A 19,281-nucleotide genomic window follows, 5' to 3' on the forward strand; every position below is an offset into this window, starting at 1 on the left:
AAAAGTATAATCAGATACAAATCCATCTTCGACCCTAACATCATAAATTCTAAATAAAATGAAAAATATTTGAAATCTATGGCCAAAGGCCTACAAAGCTCACTCTTTATTAGCGCTTAAAGCCTCTATATAGACTTCTGAGCTTTTTCCGCCTTTAATAACAATGCAAAACAACATATTGAAAGTAAATAGGAGCAATCTTTTGGCATGACAGACAGTAAGTAGCAGGTTGTCTAACGTGTGCCAATCTTCCAAATTATCATACAAGTGGAAACAAACAGATTGATTTTTTGAAAAATAAAAAAATTACAAACTGATGTTTTTTAACACAATATTGAGACACATCAAATCACTCGCACTAATTGTTGTATTCCACCAAAATTGGAATTAAGAAAAGAAAACATAGATCTTTTGCAAAAACTGAGTGAAAATAGCAATTAGAGTTTTTTTCCGGATAATGAATGAAAAGGCAAAGCAACTACAAAAACAAGAAAGAAAAAATTAAAAAAAAATGAAATCCGACCTGCCGGATTCGAACCAGCGACCTAAAGATGTCAGCAGTACCACTACAGTCTTCCGCTCTACCAACTGAGCTAAGGTCGGTCTTGTTAGCCAAATAGCTTGTTTATATATTTTATTCTTCTCATAATAGCTATTCTCCGTATTATTTTTTTTCGTTTTGTTAAGTCTAACCACAAAATAGTGTGTTACCATTGATACTAGTACTAGTTTCTATCCCGATTCATTTGGTAATAAATTTTGAATAATCATATAAAATTACTCTCTCCGTCCCAATTTATGTGGCACATTTTGTTTCCCGAAAGTTAATTAACTAATCTTTGAAGTTAAATTAGATTAGATCAACTTAATGTTTCAAAATTAAAATTAGATATTCAAAATTATATGAAAAGTACTATATGTTCCATTTTTTTCTCACATCAATATGATGAAAAAATATATTCTAAATTATTGGTCAAAGTTTACATAGTTTGGATCTCGAAAAATGAAAAATACTACTAAATTGAGACAGAAGGGGTATTACATAAGACAATTTTTCAAGTAATAAAATCAATATTGAAAACAAATTACAAATTTGTTAAATGATGAATATAATTGGGTAGTGACTTAGTAGTTTAAAGACAACGTGGTTAGATATTGTTCAGAACCTGCAAAAATCAACAATCAAATAGTTAGTTACATGAAATGTTAATTTTATCTTATGAAGTATTAACATATAATCTAATGCATGCCTACAAACAAATAAAAAACAGTTCTTGAAGGAGAATAAAAGAAATCATTATTCTTAAAAATCGAATAACTGTATTTATGTCTATAACTTTCATATATATTCTTAAAAATCGGCTAACAGTGTTGTGTGATTACTAAACAAGGGATTGGGCTCCTCTCCATTTTCTTTCTCTCCATTTCCCCAAGTTCTACCTTAGATTAGGAACACATGGCATGTGTTAAATTAATGGCTAAGATTTAATTGACTAAAATAAATTCCTAATCATGGTTTACATAATTAATAACTTATCCATAAATATATTAAAATATTCTCTCTCTTCCTATTTTACGTTTCCCAACTAAAAGATTAACTCAAAAAGGAATTGGAAGATAGAGTGTAAGTTATCAATTCAAAAATATTAAAAGAGGGATTGGATAAAGAAAAACAAAAGAGATATCACCAATTGAATAATGGTGATATCCTGTAGATAAAGAAAAACGAAAGAGATATCACCAATTGAATAATGGTGATATCCTATATAATTAGTAATATATTTTGTGAATTAGTAATTGAATAATGGAATATATTCTGTGAATTTGTAATATCACAGAATTAGTATATCACTAATTGAATAATGAGTCTAATTCTGCGTTGGAAGAAAAAAAAGGTGGGAAACGTAAAATAGGAAGAGAGAGAATATTTTAATATATTTATGGACAAGTTATTAATTATGTAAACCATGGTTAGGGACTTGTTTTAGTCAATTAAATCTTAGCCATTAATTCTAACACATGCCATGTGTCCCTAATCTAAGATAGAACTTGGAGAAAATGGAGAGAATGGAAATGGAGAAGAGCCTAATCCCTAAACAAGTGATTAGTATATATTAAAAGAAAAGAAAGTTATAGACTCTCTTGCTGGACTGGCCAGATTTTAGTCTTTTTTCTCTTCCAAGTCTTACCAATAAATAACAGAGGTTTAATCAATAACATAGAGAAAATATTTAAAACATATCCTAAACCTTTAAAAATACAAGGACAAATGACATTCATCTAATGCTATATTGACGGTTACTTGAGCAACAAATAATGGAGCAAAATTCATCAGTTAGAAGATTCATTTTGATAAAAATAATCATATGTCAGATTTTCTTTCCTTAAATAGCTTTAAGAAGTACTTTTCCGAAAAAAGAAAATTGTCCTACACCCAATTACAATACATTGTATATGCTAATATAAGTATATATTAGGTTGATTAATTACTTCTAGGTTTCATAGCCTAATACAAGCTTTTTTCCTTGCCTCCAAGAAAGATACTGCCATGGAATCCTATGATATTCTATTTCCCATCATTATTAAGCTTCCACTGAAATCTTTGTTATGCTTCAATCTGTTTCTAAGCTATGGAATACTATAATATCCGACAAAGAATTCAAGAAAACTCACATCGATCAATCCAAAGCGTCGAGTACCAAAAAGCTCTTATTGGTACAAATGAATGATGGTGCATTCGAGTTTAGAGATTTGGAAAAAATCCCCAAATTGCAATAGGGAAACAACAGTCTCCTCAAAAGAGATTCCAAAATCCTACGGCCTTGTGCTCGTGTGATTGGCTGATACTAATGAAGACACCTATGGATTATAACGAGTACGCTTTGTGGAATCCTTGTACCAACGAATATCAAACCTTGGTATGTCCATATTTGAAAGTAATCAATCCACGCCGTTGTGGATTGTGTTATGATTCTAGTGACGATGACTACAAGGTTATATTGATCTATAAATCTTTTTGTGCTGTCTATCATGTAAAGAGGAATAATTGGATGAAGAAAACAGTAGCACCAGTACATGAGGCAAGGTCACGGGAGTGCATTCAGGGGATTAGTGTTGACGGTTGTGCATTTTGGCCTTTGCATTTGACATTTAAACAATCAATATATAGTTCTTCTACGATTATATACTTCAACGTGAAGTGAGATGAACTGAAGGAGCTTCCGAAACCAGATTTATAGGTGCACATCAATCGTTTCGTTTGACTTCTTTAAAGGGTCGTATTGGTTTATGTGGTGGCAGCAATTATAGCAAAGAAGTGAACATTTGGATAATGGAACAAGGTGTATGGACTAGGTTAATGAAAATTAATTGCTACAATTCAATCTTTCGCGATCAATTTTTATGGAATATTGTGCTTTTTGGCTGCACGAGAAATGACGAAATTCTCTTTCAAGTAGGAAGGGAGCTTGAACATCTTGTCATCTATGATCCTACACGACATAAATTTGTTAAGCCAGTTCGAATATCCAATGATTCAAAACATAACATAATTCAGATATGTTCTGTGAGTTTCTATTTTCCTGAACCTAGTGTCATGCATGCACAGAGAAAGCAACTCACTTGATTAAATGAGAAGGTGATTTTATCAAAATGGAGGACCTATTGATGAGTAATCTTTAGCCTTTTAGTTTTATAGTTCTATTCCTTTCAAACTCATGCGTTTATATAAGTTGATTCTGTTTACTTGAAAGACATCGCTGTGATGGTGAAAGGTTAATTTTTTAAAATTGGTGAGTTTTTAAAGGCTTTTCTTTTTGTTTACTACACTTTATTAATTCATGCAGAGGAACTAGACTGTTTTGTACTGCAGTATTTGTTTTGTACTTCATAACTGAATTTGGCTTGACTCTACAAAAATGTACCATCCCACAGAAAAAAAAAAAAAAAAAAAGGAAAACTGAAATAAGAAAGAGAATAAAATATACTCCCTCCGTTTCAATTTATATGAACCCATTTGACTGGGCACGACATTTAAGATGACTGGGCACGACATTTAAGAAAGAGGGAAGACTTTTGAAACTTGTAGTTCAAAATAAGCCTTGAAAATTTGTGTGGTTGTAAATCATTCATAAAGTGAATTTGTTTCCAAATTAGGAAAGAGGTCATTCATTTTGGCACGGACTAAAAAAGAAATAAGTTCAAACAAATTGAAACAGAGGGAATATAGTATATCAATGAAACTCAAAGATTAGAAAGGTAATTAGGAATGATGTGGATAGACAATATGATAATGCCTCAAATCCTGGCAGGTAATTAAAAGTAGTACTAGTGATTTCTTTTCACTTGTATAAGTGTGTAGAGTTACCCATACATGTGCTATGGGAAGTAGCAAGTACTTAGACAAGATAATTGTGCGACTTAGCCCGGATATCACCGTTATTAAAAAAAAATAAAAAGAGGAAGAGGAAATGAGATTTGCTCCTGAAATACCCATTTGGTGTTTGACAGAAAACATTACTTCCTTGCAACTTCAATCTCTAGTAACAAGGTACAAAGGCAGAGACAGAATTTAAAATTTATGCGTTCTAAACTTGCCACCGAACCCATAACTGTCATAGTTACATGCTGACAGAACCAATATGAGCTCCCTAATTATCATTTTATGCAGAAACATCATTTCAGAAAATGTTTCCATGTAGTTCATATATTTTTTTCTTGTACTAGTTTACTAGTATTACAATAATAGAACATTAATCAACTGAAACAGGTTGCATGTTTTCTGCCTCTTTCCTGAGCTCTTCATACAGGACAGATGACAAGTACCTCTCTCCAAAACTTGGATGTATTGTCTGAAATTCCAAAATAAACAACTTCAACTAGTTAACATATGAAAATTGAGAGAAGTAAAAAAGACAGAGAACATTGAGAAGAGTATTTAAAAGCAACTTATCTATTCATACCACTATGAGTTTTCCCCTGTTTTCTGGTCTGTTGGCGAGTCTCAGCGCGGCTATTGTATTAGCTCCTGATGATATCCCGACCTATACAACAAAAGTTTCATTCTATGATCTTAAGCAATCATAACAAAGTTGTACTATTGACACAACAACACAACGACTACTACTATTACGCCTCAATCACAAGAAGTTGGGAACAGATATATAAACCCTCATGAGTTGATTTCTTAGATGTTCATAAGAAATGTGACTTTATGAGGAAATAATTATTAGTTGAGTGACCATCTAAGAAATCAACCTGAATCTTGACTGACCAATATGTCGCCCTGTATAAGCTCATTTACTTGAACTATTCATATACTGACAATTTAATATTGAAATAAAGATCCATCAATTTTCATCGAAGACGAGATAGTGAAATAGCAGAAAATGCATCTATTTAAATTTTTTACCATAAGCCCTTCCTTCAATGCCAACTCCCTAGCCATGTTTACTGATTCTTCACTTGAAACCTGCAATAGAACAATTATGCGTCATGTATAAGTTATCAAAATGACGAGTTGTTGTCACAGGATGAACCAAGATTTAAACTTGATTCATTGTTACTTCAAATTATGGGTTCAGAATTTAATCTTTGTTGAAATTTTAGTAACTTTTCACAGACATATATCTATGTTCCGTATCAAAAATATTGGATTTAGTTGAACCTGTAGACAGTACACTCCATACGCCTAAACAAAATTCTGCAATTATATAATTCTTCTGCTATGCAAGAAATGAAATTAAGAGCTCAGCATACCATAAGAACTTCTTCCATTACATCCATGTCAAGGATATCTGGCTTGAATCCAACCCCATTACCAGTTATTTGATGAGGACCTGTATACAAGGTCATCTGAAGATTTAGAAATCTATGTAAAACAAATTCTACACATGCCACAACAAATTAAAAAAAAAAAAAAAACAGATTTTGTTTCTGAAATGTCAAGTTAATTACCTGGTTTTCCACCATTCAATACATTGCTTTCAGTTGGCTCAACTCCATATATCTAGCAAGACAGGAGAACAAGATTGATGATGTTATATTGTTACACATTAATTAAGCTTGCAATCACAAATAAATAACTATATAAATTTACCTTGACATTAGGATTCTTGGATTTCAGATACTGTCCAACACCAGAGACAGTGCCTCCACTTCCTATTCCCATGACAAAGATGTCAACATTACCTTGAGTGTCTTCCCAAATTTCAGGCCCAGTAGTCTCAAAATGAGCCTGTGTCCAATGTCAATGTTGAAGAAGTTTTAGTTTAGTAGAACCGAAAAGATTAAAAGGACCTTCTAATCTACGAAATATCTTAATTCTAATCTCCATTGTACTTTCAGGTCATTCATAACCTTATCGTCAGTAAATCGCCTCGTACTTGTCCTTGACTTTGAACGGGCTCCAGCGTGGACTCCAACTGAAGTGTAATCAGTGCTCAGTTTTAAACCATAGTTAAAAATAGAGGGAATAAATGTGAACCTTTTTCCCGAAATCGGTACTAGAAAATGCTAATTTTGGATGGACGTCCCGTCGAAATTCGGCTCATCGGTAAGGGATTTCCAACAGGAAATCTGTTGGAATCATTAGCGACGAGCCGAGTTCTGATGGATTCCATCAGAAACTAGCAATTTTCTGCTAGTGAATATTTTGACACGTGGAATCCCACTGGAGCTCCGTTAAGGTCAAGAATAAATACGAGATAATTCCCTAATGAGAATGTATGAATAATCGTAAAATATGACAGATAGTAAAACTAGAATATTTTGTACAGTAAAGGGATAAAAGAGATTTCTATTAGTACGTAACAGAAGGGAAAAAGAGCAAACGGAAGATGGGAAGTTACTTGAGTATTAGCAGGATTGGAGAATTGTTGAAGCATAAAAGCATTAGGTGTAGATTCCAAAAGGTCATAGGCCTTCTTAACTGTTCCTCCCATTCCTTTAGTTGGATCAGTTACGATTAAATCAGCTCCAAATGCTCTCATAACCACCCTCCTCTCCATGCTTGTGTAGGAGGGCATTGTCAAAACCATTTTGTAGCCCTTCATGGCCGCCATAAACGCCATGCTTATTCCCATATTGCCCGATGTTGGCTCGATTAGTGTTGTCTGCAGATCATCCATAAAACAGATAAGTGACAAAAATGTATATGCAAACAGAAACATCAAACTGAGGTGAGCAACTGACAAACGAATACTACCTCCGCTCCCTATTATCTATCTCAATTTTTGCACACCCCTTGAGAAAGTTATTTAATAATTTAATCAGAAGGATATTTGTCTAATTACCCTATATCTTTCCTTAAACATCTCACTTAATTAACACTCAACTAATTGAAACAGTAATGGTGGATTTGACAACAAATTATGAGTGATAATGACTTCTTCTTTTCTAAAACGACACAAATATTTTGAAATAAATTCAGTCTGTCAAAAGAGACTAATATTTGGGATCTCAGAGAGTACTTCTTTGCTCTTTACATATATGACACTCTTGTTATTTTGGAACTTCTCAAAATATTTGATACCATGCCATAATTAAATTTTTTTGCAAACGTTAAACTTTTGATGTGAAATTCCCTCTAAACTACCTTTTCAACTGTTACATGTAGTTACTTGGATCATCATTAATATAATATACAAGTCAAATAAACATCTTAACATTGTAGGCAAATAAAGATGAACCTTATAGAAAAAAGAATGCTCTCGGCGCACGATTAGTTAGGGCTGACTAACGTGCACCCGAGTCCATGGCTCGCCGGAAACAAACTCGATCCACTGCAAATCTTCCACAATCAACGACGGCATCTCGCGATGTAACCCCAGAATCTGGAGTGCCTCAACCACTGGGCTTAATCCAGCTTGGCAGCTGGATTCCAAGTTCGAGCACTTCAAACCCACCTTCAAACTCCAAGAAGATGGATAACGATTGCCGAAGTAGTGACCAACCTTCTAATCCGGTGGATACTACCACGACACCGGTGATTGAGGACCAGCATACCCCGTTGGAGATTGCAACAGAACCTGCTGGTCATACCCCTTCTATAGCTGAACAAGATGAGGCAATGATTGATTCGGCTGCGGCTCGGAAGTTGGATTTCCCATCGGAGGTGCGGCAGGATGTCCCAACGCTAGCAGAGATTGTCAAAGGAAATAGACTTCAACAAAATGGTATGAAACTCCAATATTACCCCCCTGTTATGAAGGATGGGTTGAAATTAGTGCGAGTAAACCCTACACAGGTAAAGGCTCAATGCGAGAAATGGAGCAGAACTCTAATAGGCTATGTTCTTGGTGGCACGCCGACCTTTAAGGAAATGTTGAAGTTTGTTTATGGTGTGTGGAGGGCAATAGAGACTCCTAAGGTTTACCTTCATGATGATGGATACTTTATCTTCAAGTTTGATTCAGAAGAAGATAAGGAATTGGTACTGCAAAGTGGCCCTTACACCTTTGTCAACAGACCTATGATACTCAAACAGTGGGAACCAGATTTTCAATTCCAAAAGGAGTCTATGAGAGTGTTACCAGTTTGGGTACTTTTCCCAGGCCTACCACTGCAGTATTGGACAGAGGAAAACTTAGGGAGAATTGCTAGCTCCCTTGGTAAACCCATTTGTGCTGATAAGTTGATTGCGAGAGAAGAAAGGGTATCTTACGCTAGAATTCTTATCGAAATGGACATTACCCAACCCCTGCCTGATGAACTGTTGATTGAAAAGCCTGATGGTAAAATTCACCAACAGGAGATTGATTATGAATGGACGCCAAGCTTCTGCCAAGACTGTAACCAGTTTGGGCATGACACTGGTGGGTGTAAAAATGACCATAAACAGGGTGAACAGGGGCCAGGTAAACAGGTTAAGAGGAGAAGGAGGAAGAAAACTCAACCAGCATGGCAAGCTAAGGCGGAGGAGGGCACCAGCAAGGAGAACTCCACAACTGTGATTGAACAAATGGGCTCTAGTACAATTGTGGAAGCTCCTACTAGTGTTATTCCTAAGGAGACTAAGGATCAAGCTGTGATGACGGAGAACCCTCCCTTAATGCAGCTTGATGCTCAGCCCGTGGGTAAGCAGCCTGCAATGGATGTCGGGGTAACTCCTGAGCTGATTCAACCCGGCAAGGTGCAGAGAGTGCCTGAGAACAGAGGGAAGAAGGCTTCTGTGGTTCATGGTGGAGTAGGTGGTGCTGACACAATGAAACTCCAAGAAATCAGAACAAAGAAACCGAACAGAGGGATCCCTGCCGAACCTGGGTTAGCAAGTAAAGGACAACATGACCCAGGCCCTGCAAAAGGTCATGATCATAGTTTCCTGGAACATTAGAGGGCTTAACTAGCCCTTGAAACAAAATGAACTGAAAGCATTTTTGCTAAAGAATAAAGTCTCCATTATTGCTGTATTGGAGACTAGAGTAAAGATGAATAAAGCAGAGAAAATTCAGAAAAAATTTGGTTTGGATTGGCAGTTTGCAACAAACTATACTTTTGCTCCTAATGGCAGGATCTGGGTTGGATGGAGATCATCGCAAATGGATGTTTCAGTGCAAATGGTCACTAACCAACTCGTGCATTGCCAAGTTCAGGATAAAAACTCTCCTTTTGCTTGTTCTATTTCTTTTGTGTATGGATTGAACACTCTTGGGGAGAGAAGGGAACTATGGGATCAGTTGAGAGGTGTCCATTCTACTTTATTAGGACCCTGGCTATTGATAGGTGATTTCAACACTTTGCTTTCATCTGAAGATAGACTTCAAGGGGCCCCTGTGCACCTCTCTGAGACTGTAGATTTCCAGAATTGCATTGATGATTTGGGTATAGGACCTATCACAAGAAGGGGTTGCCAATATTCGTGGTGTAACAAGAGAGATGCTAGGGTATATAGCCATATCAACTAGGTGCTTGGGAATCCCGACTGGTTTCGAATATATGGAGGGCTTGAAGCTGACTTCAAGTATCCAGAATGTTCTGACCATTCCCCGATTCTATTAGATACTGAGGTTTCTTTTTGCAGAGTCAAGAGGCCTTATCGACTGCTTAATGTTCTATTGGAGCAGGAAGAATACAAACTAGTCGTGCAGGAGGTATGGACGCAATCTATCAGAGGGTGTCATATGTTTGTGATATGGAGAAAACTGAAGAGAATAGAGTTGGCCACCAGGAATATGACAAAGCAATACTCTAGCATTGAACACAGACTTAACACGCTACAGCAGAATCTCAGAGATACACAAGAGTTGATTGTTGAGGACCTGCTCAATCCGCAGCTGATAGAGAAGGAAAGGGACACTATTGCCCAGCTTAGGAGATGGGATGCTATACAAGAAAGAGTGCTGAGGCAAAAATCAAGGGCAATATGGATAGCAGCAGGAGACTCAAACTCTAAATTTTTTCATGCCCACTTACAAGCACGACAAGCACGGAATAGAGTGTCCAGTGTTTACACAGAACAAGGGGTGAAGCTCACAAGTCCAGACCTGATTGAGAAGGAATTTGTGGAATTCTTTAAGAAATTACAAGGAGAGGCAGCTTCAGAACTTCCTTGTCTTGATGTCAATATTGCTAGAGATGGACCGTGCTTAACCTTAACTCGACAACAACAACTAATCACTCCAGTAACAGCAGAGGAGGTTTATGAGGCACTGAAAGAAATGTCAAATGATAAAGCACCCGGAATTGATGGGTACCCTGTGGAATTTTTCAAAGAATTCTGGCCACTCATTGGTGAGGACGTCATAGCAGCGGTGCTACAATTTTTCCATAATGGGAAGCTACTGCAGGTCATCAACACTACTACAGTCACCTTAGTACCAAAAGTGCCTAATCCTACTTATGTGAAGGACTTCCGGCCCATTGCATGTTGTTCTACACTATATAAACTCATTGCTAAGGTTCTCACATCAAGGCTGAAACTGATAGTTGACACTCTCGTGGGACAAACCCAATCAGCTTTCATTGAAGGCAGGAACATCTTGGATAATGTCATCATTGCACGTGAAATCTTCCAATGCTACTCACAGAAGAATGTCTCTCCTAGATGTACTGTTAAGGTGGATATCAGAAAGGCATACGACTCTGTCGAATGGCCTTTCCTACAAATGGTCCTGCAAGAATATGGGCTGCCGAGTAAGATGGTGAAAATGATTATGGCATGTGTGTCAACTGTAAGGTACTCTCTGCTGCTCAATGGAGGACTCACCCCCAGTTTCCAAGCCAAGAGAGGGCTAAGACAAGGGGACACTATGTCCCCTTACCTCTTTGTACTTGTCATGGAATACCTGCATAGATCTTTGAAGCAATTAAAGTCTGTACCTAGCTTCAAGTATCACCCAAGATGTGCCAAGATGGACCTGGTCCACATCTGCTTTGCTGACGATTTGCTCATGTGTTGCAAAGCAGATAGCACTTCGGTGCAACTAATGCTACAAAGGTTTACTCATTTTTCAGAAGTCTCTGAACTGAAGGCCAACATGGAAAAGAGCTCATTATATGTTGCCGGGGTATCTACAAAACTCAGGGAGCAACTACTGAATGAGATGCATTTCTCCCTCGGTACACTCCCATTTAAGTACCTTGGAGTCCCCCTGTCCTCAAAGAAGCTTACTATCAGTCAATGCCTACCACTAGTAGAAAAAATCATAGCTACAGTTAAATGCTGGACCTCAAAATTTTTGTCATATGGAGGAAGAGTTCAGCTTATCAAGAGTGTCCTTTTTGAAATGCAAACCTATTGGGCACAAGTGTTCCTACTACCTAAAAAGATCCTAGATATGGTCACTAATGTGTGCAGAAACTTTTTATGGATGGGTAGCAATGAATATTCTAGGAAAGCACTAGTATCTTGGGAAACTATGTGCCAACCTAAGGCCACTGGGGGGGCTCAACTTTCTCAATTTCTACATTTGGAATAAAGCTGCAATATGCAAGCTTCTATGGGCAGTAGCAAAGAAGAAGGAAAGATTGTGGATTAAGTGGATTCACACCTTTTATATAAAGGGCAGAGATATTGAAACACTAGCTACACCTAAGCAGGCTTGCTGGGTCGTTAGAAAAATACTTGAAGCTAGATGCTGGTGGAGCGGTACTGTGAACTGGAAACTGGAACTGGACAAAGCTGCTACAACAGGTAAGTTTAGTATCAAGAAGATATACAGAGAAATGCTCCCCCAATACCCAAAAGTGCAATGGAAATCCCTGGTCCTGGCAACAGGTATGTTGCCCAGACACCATTTTATTCTCTGGTTGAGCCTATACAACAGATTGGCAACTGTCGATAGGATCAGCACATGGGGAATACAAGTTGATAAGGACTGTGTACTATGCCTATCAGACCGAGAGGAAACACATGCTCATTTGTTCTTTGAATGTCCTTATTCAAGATGTATGTGGAATTCTCTACTCTCTTGGCTGGGCATCACAAGGCAAATTGGTACTTGGACTGAGGAAGTGGACTGGTTGTCATCACAAATCAGAGCCACAAAGCCTAAAACTATGATCATGGGGTCTCTCTTTGCTGCTACTATCTACCATGTCTGGCTGGAAAGAAATAGCAGGCGGTTCCAACAAGTGCAAAGGGAAGCTATGAACAGAGTCAAGGAGATTGCCCTGCAAATACATATTGTGGGACAGAGTCATAGAAAATGGCAGAACACTTTAGATAGATTAAATAGATGTCCAAGTTAGCTGTCACCCTCGTAATCCAGGAGAGTAGCAGTAGGTTAGTGTAGTGGTCTCTTTAATTTCTGAGAACTAGCTCAAGAGTCAAAACGAGCTAGCTGTACTTGTTGCCTACTTGGTTGAATAAAATTTGCTTCTATTTGACCAAAAAAAAAAAAGATGAACAGAGTATTTTGAGGATGAAAAAAGAAAGAACCATGTTTACTTACTTTTCCAGGTGTGATTAAGCCTTTCTTTTCTGCATCATTGATCATAGCAAATGCTGGTCTGGTGGAAAAGGAAAAAGTTAATATTTAGAAAAGATGAAAAGAAGTAGAAACAAAAGAAGTAAATTCCCAAATAATTTACCGGTCCTTGATACTAGAAGTAGGCTGCATCATCTCTTGTTTAGCAGCAATATAAGCACCACATCCTTCACTCACTTTGTTAAGATAAACCAATGGTGTTTTCCCAATGAGCTGATGAAAATGTGAAAATATTACAAATCCATCACATATGCTTATCATAAATTTATCACCAAAAAACCAAATCCATCGCATAAACAAATGACACGGAGTTGCATGGTCTGAAGGAATTCAATTAAATCTCAAATGTTAGAAAATTATACAACACAAACATGGTAAGGATAATTTTTTGTATATATAAAAATTGTCGAATCTCTTTGACAAAAAAAATACGACTTAAAAATCAATATCAGCTACAGTATATTATTATGTGTGGCAGGAGCAAAATATCAGGATATTTCAGAAGAAGCAAAGGGAAGTGGAGTGTATTGCTAGAAGGATCATACAGGAGGCATTGTTCAAAGCTCACTTGAATCCAAAACTAGCAAGCTATGTTCAAGGTTTTGATACTTATCCTTTTTTTAACTTAATAGTTCCATCCATACGATGGAGGAGTTTGGCATGACTCTGACCTGTATATTTACCAAAAAACATAATTATACGGAGGACATAAACCGTAGCCTTTATAACATTGTGAGAATTGGAGTTTCCCAATATGATACAGATTTGTACACAAAACAGTATATGCATTCCTGTTTGTATGATGTTAGTAGATGTGGAGGTCTTGTAGGTGAACAGAACACTAAATTAGTGCATGGGAGTCCGAAGTTTAGCCTTTTGTTTTGTGTTTGTGCTGTAAAGTTATTCACTTAATACTAAAATCATTAATTACCAAGAAGAAAAAGTATGACTTAAATTACTTTAGGTGTAGGTTCAAATTTTAAGTGTGATATTCTTGCAATTCTTTTTGAATCCTTTAGATAGAATTTCACCATTGAATTTAATTTGTGAATGAATCGAACCACTGAAGTGGTAAAGTTATTAATTCTTGAAAGTAATGATTTTATCGTTCACTTAATTTAAATTCCGGTATTAATTTAGAAACTATTAATTTGAAATTTGTAAATATATTTTTTGTTAATATTTCCTAAATTAAAAATACTTAGTAAAGAGTTTTTGGCGACTAATCCAGATTTGTGCCGGGTAGCCCCACATTGGGGGGCAAAGCACTCCCAAACAAGGGTGACTCCATACCCAAGGGGGCTCGAACTCGAGACCTCTTGGTTAAGGATGGAGTAGTACCAGCCATTACACCACAACCCTCGTCGGTACTTACTTAGTAAAGATTGAGAAATCATAAAGAAAACTATTTAACTCTATCAACTATTACTGATATTATATAAGAAGAAATGAAAACATTAACCAAGAGAACATTGCATAAAATAATATCCAACCGGACCCGTTTAATTGGATATCAATTACACTCCGTCCATTTCAATTTGTTTGTGTTAGTTTGACTCGGCACAGAGTTTAAGAAACTAAAAAAGACTTTTGAATTTTATGATCTTAAACTAAAGGTGTGTGCAATGTACCAAAATATCTTTGAATCTTGTTATCTTAATTCTTAGATGTGTTAGGTAGGATGTTGGCATAAAGAGTTAACTGAATATCTTTTTAATCGAAAACGGGTAAAAATTCTCTTAAACTATGCGAATTGAACAAAAATGGCCTCTGTTAATAGTTTGGTCCAAAAATGTCCCTGTCGTTAATAGTTTGGTCCAAAAACGCAGGGCATTTTTGTTTAATTTCGCATAGTTTAGGGGAAGGAAAAATAAGGGAGGGAATTAAAGGTGAGAAATTGAACTCTTACCAACTAATTAAAAGTTCAAGTAACCAACCAACTGAGCTACTAAAATCTCAAAAAAATACCAGAACTAAAATAGAGACCTTGTAGTATATTTGAACCCATTGACCATTGAGCTAAGCAGGGTTGTAAAAATGCATATATATAATGAATATAGAAAGTGACAATCTTACTCCAATTAGATCGGTAAATACACATATTTAACCTTTTAGCTAAAATAGAAAATAAAAGAAAAAGAATCCACAAGAATTGTTTTCGAATAATAATGTAGAATGTCAGAGAAGGAGTGGAATAGAGAATTGGCTTTTTCCTCTTTTCTTCTGTAACCCGTAAAGTGAGTTGGCGATGCTCATATTTAAATTTAAGCTCCCGTTTGGTCATAGATTTTGGGAGCATATTTTGAAGATTTATTTTTAAATTTTTATTTGGTCATAAATTTTTTACAGATTTTAAAAATAAATCTTTAAATTTCAAATTCTAGCTCAAACCTATTTTTGGGCCAAAATCTATGTTTTGGCCTTTTCGAATCTTGTAAAAACTACCCAAAATTTTATATTTTATAAAAAAACTCCATCTATTTATGACCAAACTAATTCTATCTATCATGTTTCTCCATTAAAGGCGTATCTATCATGTTTTCGCAATTAATGTAGTCTCTTTTATAAAGTGAACGAGCTAAGTTGTGCCCAAACAGTAGAAGAAGAAACCTTACGAAAAATTGCTCTGTAGAAATCCATTGCAAAGATAAAAATAGATTTTTGTATTATAATTTGAATTGTAGTAGTTAATAAGTGTGTTATTAACGGTTGTTATTAAAATATCATGTTCTGCAAAATTTAGGATTAGCAAGTATGTATGTTTTGTATGATTGGATATTTTTTATAGTTTTTAAAATTTATAGGTATAAGTAATATTTCATGTTTTCAAAGTGAAATCTATTTTGAAAATCTATGATCAAACACATTTTCAAAACTTGAAAAACTAAATAGGAATTAAATTTTTCAAAAACAAATTGAGAATCTATGACCAGACGCTAGCTTTGTAACCGGGAAAAAGCGGTGACCCATGCAGGTTTTCGTCATTTCAGCGAGAAATCCTAGAGAAGTAACACCACGTGACAAAGTCCCAAATAATGATAAGTCTTTTTTAAAAAACTTTTTATTGATACTCATTTTAAGACTCTGATTAATATAATTTTATAAAATAAAAATCACTTAGAGACAAAGCTTCCTCTTATCAATTATTTCCAGATAATTTTATGCTTTTCATTTTACCCGAATGTGTGCCAGAATATGATACTTTTTAAAAAAAATTATGCACATATTATTTATGTGTCAACTTATAATTAACCAGATTGTTCTAACCATTAACCATCAAATGGGTGACAAATAGAGTTTCGTATGTTCTTTCGTATTTTTTTTTCTTCTCATAAACGATGATGTATTTTATAATCCTTTTGTTTTAATTTGTTGGTCCTACTTTTATTTCTACTCCGTTTAAAAAGAATATTTCTTTTCATTTTTAACAACTTTTAATTTTTATTTTCTACGTGACGTGTATAAAAAAAGAACATTTTAATATATCTTACATATTTTTAATTTAATATCGCAAAATTTAAAAAAATTATTTACTTTCTTAAAAGTCCATACCAAGTCAAAGCCCGACAAAAGAATTTAACAATCATTAGAAATTACGGCAAAATATCTCAATTTAAGTACGGATACATGACAAAATATCTTCTCAAAACTTTTGGCACAGATCAAAAGAAAAGCTAGCCACATAAAAATGAACTGAAAGAGCATATAGGTAACCAACAACAACAACAACCCAGTGAAATCCCACAACGTGGGGTCTGGGGAGGGTATAGTGTACGCAGATCTTATTCCTACCAAGGTAGGACGGCTGTTTCCGAAAGACCCTCGGCTCAATAAATAATAAAAAAATATTAAAAAAAAAACATAAAAAGAGGTCAGATAAGGCTAAGAGATTCAAAGCAATATGGAAATGAAGTAACGCAAGCGACACAGATAACATAGAATAATCAAAGCACAGAAAATAACAGATAATAGCATAAATCAGAGAACAAGAAATTATACTACGATAATGCGACTACTAATAAGACAGGATAATGAGACTATCTACTAGCCTTCTACCCTAATGTGGGTCCTCCAAACTCTCCTATCTAAGGTCATGTCCTCGGTAAGCTGTAACTGCGTCATGTCGTGTCTAATTACCCCTCCCCAATACTTCTTTGGCCTACCCCTACCTCGTCTGAAACCATCCATGGCCAACCTCCGCACTGGAGCATCTGTGTCTCTCCTCTTCACATGCCCAAACCATCTCAATCTCGCTTCTCGCATCTTGTCTTCCACCGAGGCCACTCCCACCTTGTCCCGAATATCCTCATTCCTAATCCTGTCACTCCTGGTGTAGCCACACATCCATCTCAACATTCTCATCTCAGCAACTTTCATCTTTTGAACGTGAGAAATCTTAACTGGCCAACACTCCGCCCCATACAACATAGTCGGTCTAACCACCACTTTGTAGAACTTGCCCTTAAGTTGTGGTGGCACCTTCTTGTCACATAGCACTCCGGAAGCAAGCCTCCATTTCATCCACCCTGTCCCAATACGATGTGTGACATCATCGTCAATCTCCCCGCTGCCTTGCATAATAGACCCAAGATACTTGAAACTACTTTTCTTCTGGATGGCTTGGGTACCAAGCCTCACTTCCAAGTCAGCCTCTTGAGGTGCTTCACTAAACTTACACTCTAAGTACTCTGTCTTGATCCTACTCAGCTTAAACCCTTTAGACTCCAGATTTTATCTCCAATCCTCCAGCTTAGCGTTAACTCCGCTACGAGTCTCGTCGATCAGGACTATGTCATCCGCGAAAAGCATACACCATGGCACCTCACTTGCCGCGTCAAACCATCCATCACCAAGGCAAATAAAAACAGACTAAGAGCTGATCCTTGATGCAACCCCATCACAACTGAAAAGTGCTCTGAGTCTCCTCCTACTGTCCTTACCCTGATTTTGGCTCCCTTATACATGTCCTTGGTCACCCTAATGTACGCCACAGGTACACCTTTAGCCTCCAAGCATCTCCATAGGATCTCTCTTGGAACTTTATCGTAATCTTTTTCTAGGTCGATGAATACCATGTGTAAGTCCCTCTTCCTCCCCCAATACGAAAGAGCATATAGGTAACCGTAAAAAAAAAGGAAGAAGAAGGATATATGTGATTCAAGAAGGCTGAAGCTAATTAATTATCAGTGACGGAGCTAGAATGCTTACTAAAGAGTTTAAAAATATAAAAAATAAACACACGAAGTCACGGGATCCACATCTATTATATATACTTAAAAAATAACATTAATCTTGTATATATAACATAAAATTTTGCCGAAGGAGGTTCGAATAAACCCTGGGCTCTATTTGGCTCTGCCCCTAGGCGGAGCTAGAATGTTTATTAAGGACAGTGGCGGAGCCAGAATTTCCACCGAGGGGGTTCAAAATATAAAAAAGTAGACATCCGAAGAAGCCTAAGGGGGTCAACATCTACTATATATACATAAAAAATAATTTTAACCTTGTAAAAATAGTATTTTCTTTTCCGCCGAGGGGGTTCGGATGAACACCCTCGGCATAGGGTGGCTCCGCCATTGATTAAGGAGTTCAAAAATATAAAAGAAATAAACACAAAAAGAAGCCACGGGATTCAACATCTATTATATATACTTGAAAAAAAAATTAATCTTATATATACCGTGTAATTTTTTACCGAAGGGATTCCGATGAATCCGCTAGCCTCTTACTGGCTCCGCCCCTGAAATAATTACTAGTATCTAGACACATTGTGAGAAGGAGATAGAGAAAATTATACTAACTTGAGAAACTTCAGTTTTGATGTTGGTGCCTGGAAGGTGCTTTGGTAGATCTCTTAACCTTTGAGCAAATGATGATGATGATGTTGAAGAATTATCAGCTAAAGGCTCACTTGAGAAAAATCTATTGCTTTTAATTACATCATTAATGCTAGATCTCTTCTTAAGTAAGTTGCTTAAGGACCCCATTGATATTGAAATTTTTCTGAAAGTTCACAGAACTTGAAAGCGTCTCTACTTTGTATCTACACCTCGTAATTTGAAAGATGGGGGGACACCCTTTTTATAATGGAAAATTAAGATGGACTCTCCAATGGGACTTTTTATTTTTTTTTTCTTTCCCATCTTATGTTAGGAAAGAAATACTAAGCTCCCAGTCATAAATTTTGAGAGCATATTTTCAAAATATTTTTTCAAATTTTTGTTTGGCCATAAAATTTTAATACATCTTGAAAATAAATTTTCAAATCTCAAATTCTGCCTCAAACCTGTTTTTGAGCCAAGATCTATAATTTGGCCTTTATAAATTTTTCAAAAATTGCTCCCAAACTTTTGTA

The 19,281-nt window shown here is 36.1% G+C and overlaps 1 protein-coding gene and 1 non-coding gene across 2 annotated transcripts; both read right to left on the reverse strand.

Annotated features, from left to right (window-relative positions):
* Window positions 1–517: 517 nt before the first annotated feature.
* TRNAY-GUA (transfer RNA tyrosine (anticodon GUA)) lies at window positions 518–603 on the reverse strand. Its single transcript is given in 2 exon segments — window positions 518–553; window positions 567–603. It is a non-coding gene; the product is annotated as a tRNA-Tyr (tRNA).
* Window positions 604–4,494: 3,891 nt separating this feature from the next.
* On the reverse strand, window positions 4,495–18,993 carry LOC132632838 (bifunctional L-3-cyanoalanine synthase/cysteine synthase 1, mitochondrial). The gene is made up of 10 exons (XM_060348942.1): window positions 18,728–18,993; window positions 13,030–13,139; window positions 12,891–12,948; window positions 6,849–7,112; window positions 6,098–6,235; window positions 5,956–6,007; window positions 5,758–5,837; window positions 5,411–5,470; window positions 4,962–5,042; window positions 4,495–4,850 (listed from the first exon to the last, which is right to left on the reverse strand). The coding sequence occupies exons 1-10, from the start codon at window positions 18,911–18,913 to the stop codon at window positions 4,752–4,754; spliced, it is 1,128 nt and encodes a 375-aa protein (XP_060204925.1). The 5' UTR covers window positions 18,914–18,993; the 3' UTR covers window positions 4,495–4,751.
* Between the last annotated feature and the right edge of the window lie 288 nt (window positions 18,994–19,281).

The sequence above is a fragment of the Lycium barbarum genome, chromosome 1 (assembly GCF_019175385.1).
Source record: "Lycium barbarum isolate Lr01 chromosome 1, ASM1917538v2, whole genome shotgun sequence".
Classification (NCBI taxonomy): domain Eukaryota; kingdom Viridiplantae; phylum Streptophyta; class Magnoliopsida; order Solanales; family Solanaceae; genus Lycium; species Lycium barbarum.

What these genes read in the sequence shown, in the direction of transcription:
- LOC132632838 (XM_060348942.1), bottom strand. Translation starts at nt 18,913, where the DNA reads ATGGGGTCCTTAAGCAACTTACTTAAGAAGAGATCTAGCATTAATGAT. An exon ending in GCTTAATCACACCTGGAAAA is followed by an intron (nt 7,113 to 12,890) that starts GTAAGTAAACAT and finishes GATGATCTGCAG; the next exon opens with ACAACACTAATCGAGCCAAC. An exon ending in CCAAGAATCCTAATGTCAAG is followed by an intron (nt 6,008 to 6,097) that starts GTAAATTTATAT and finishes CTGTCTTGCTAG; the next exon opens with ATATATGGAGTTGAGCCAAC.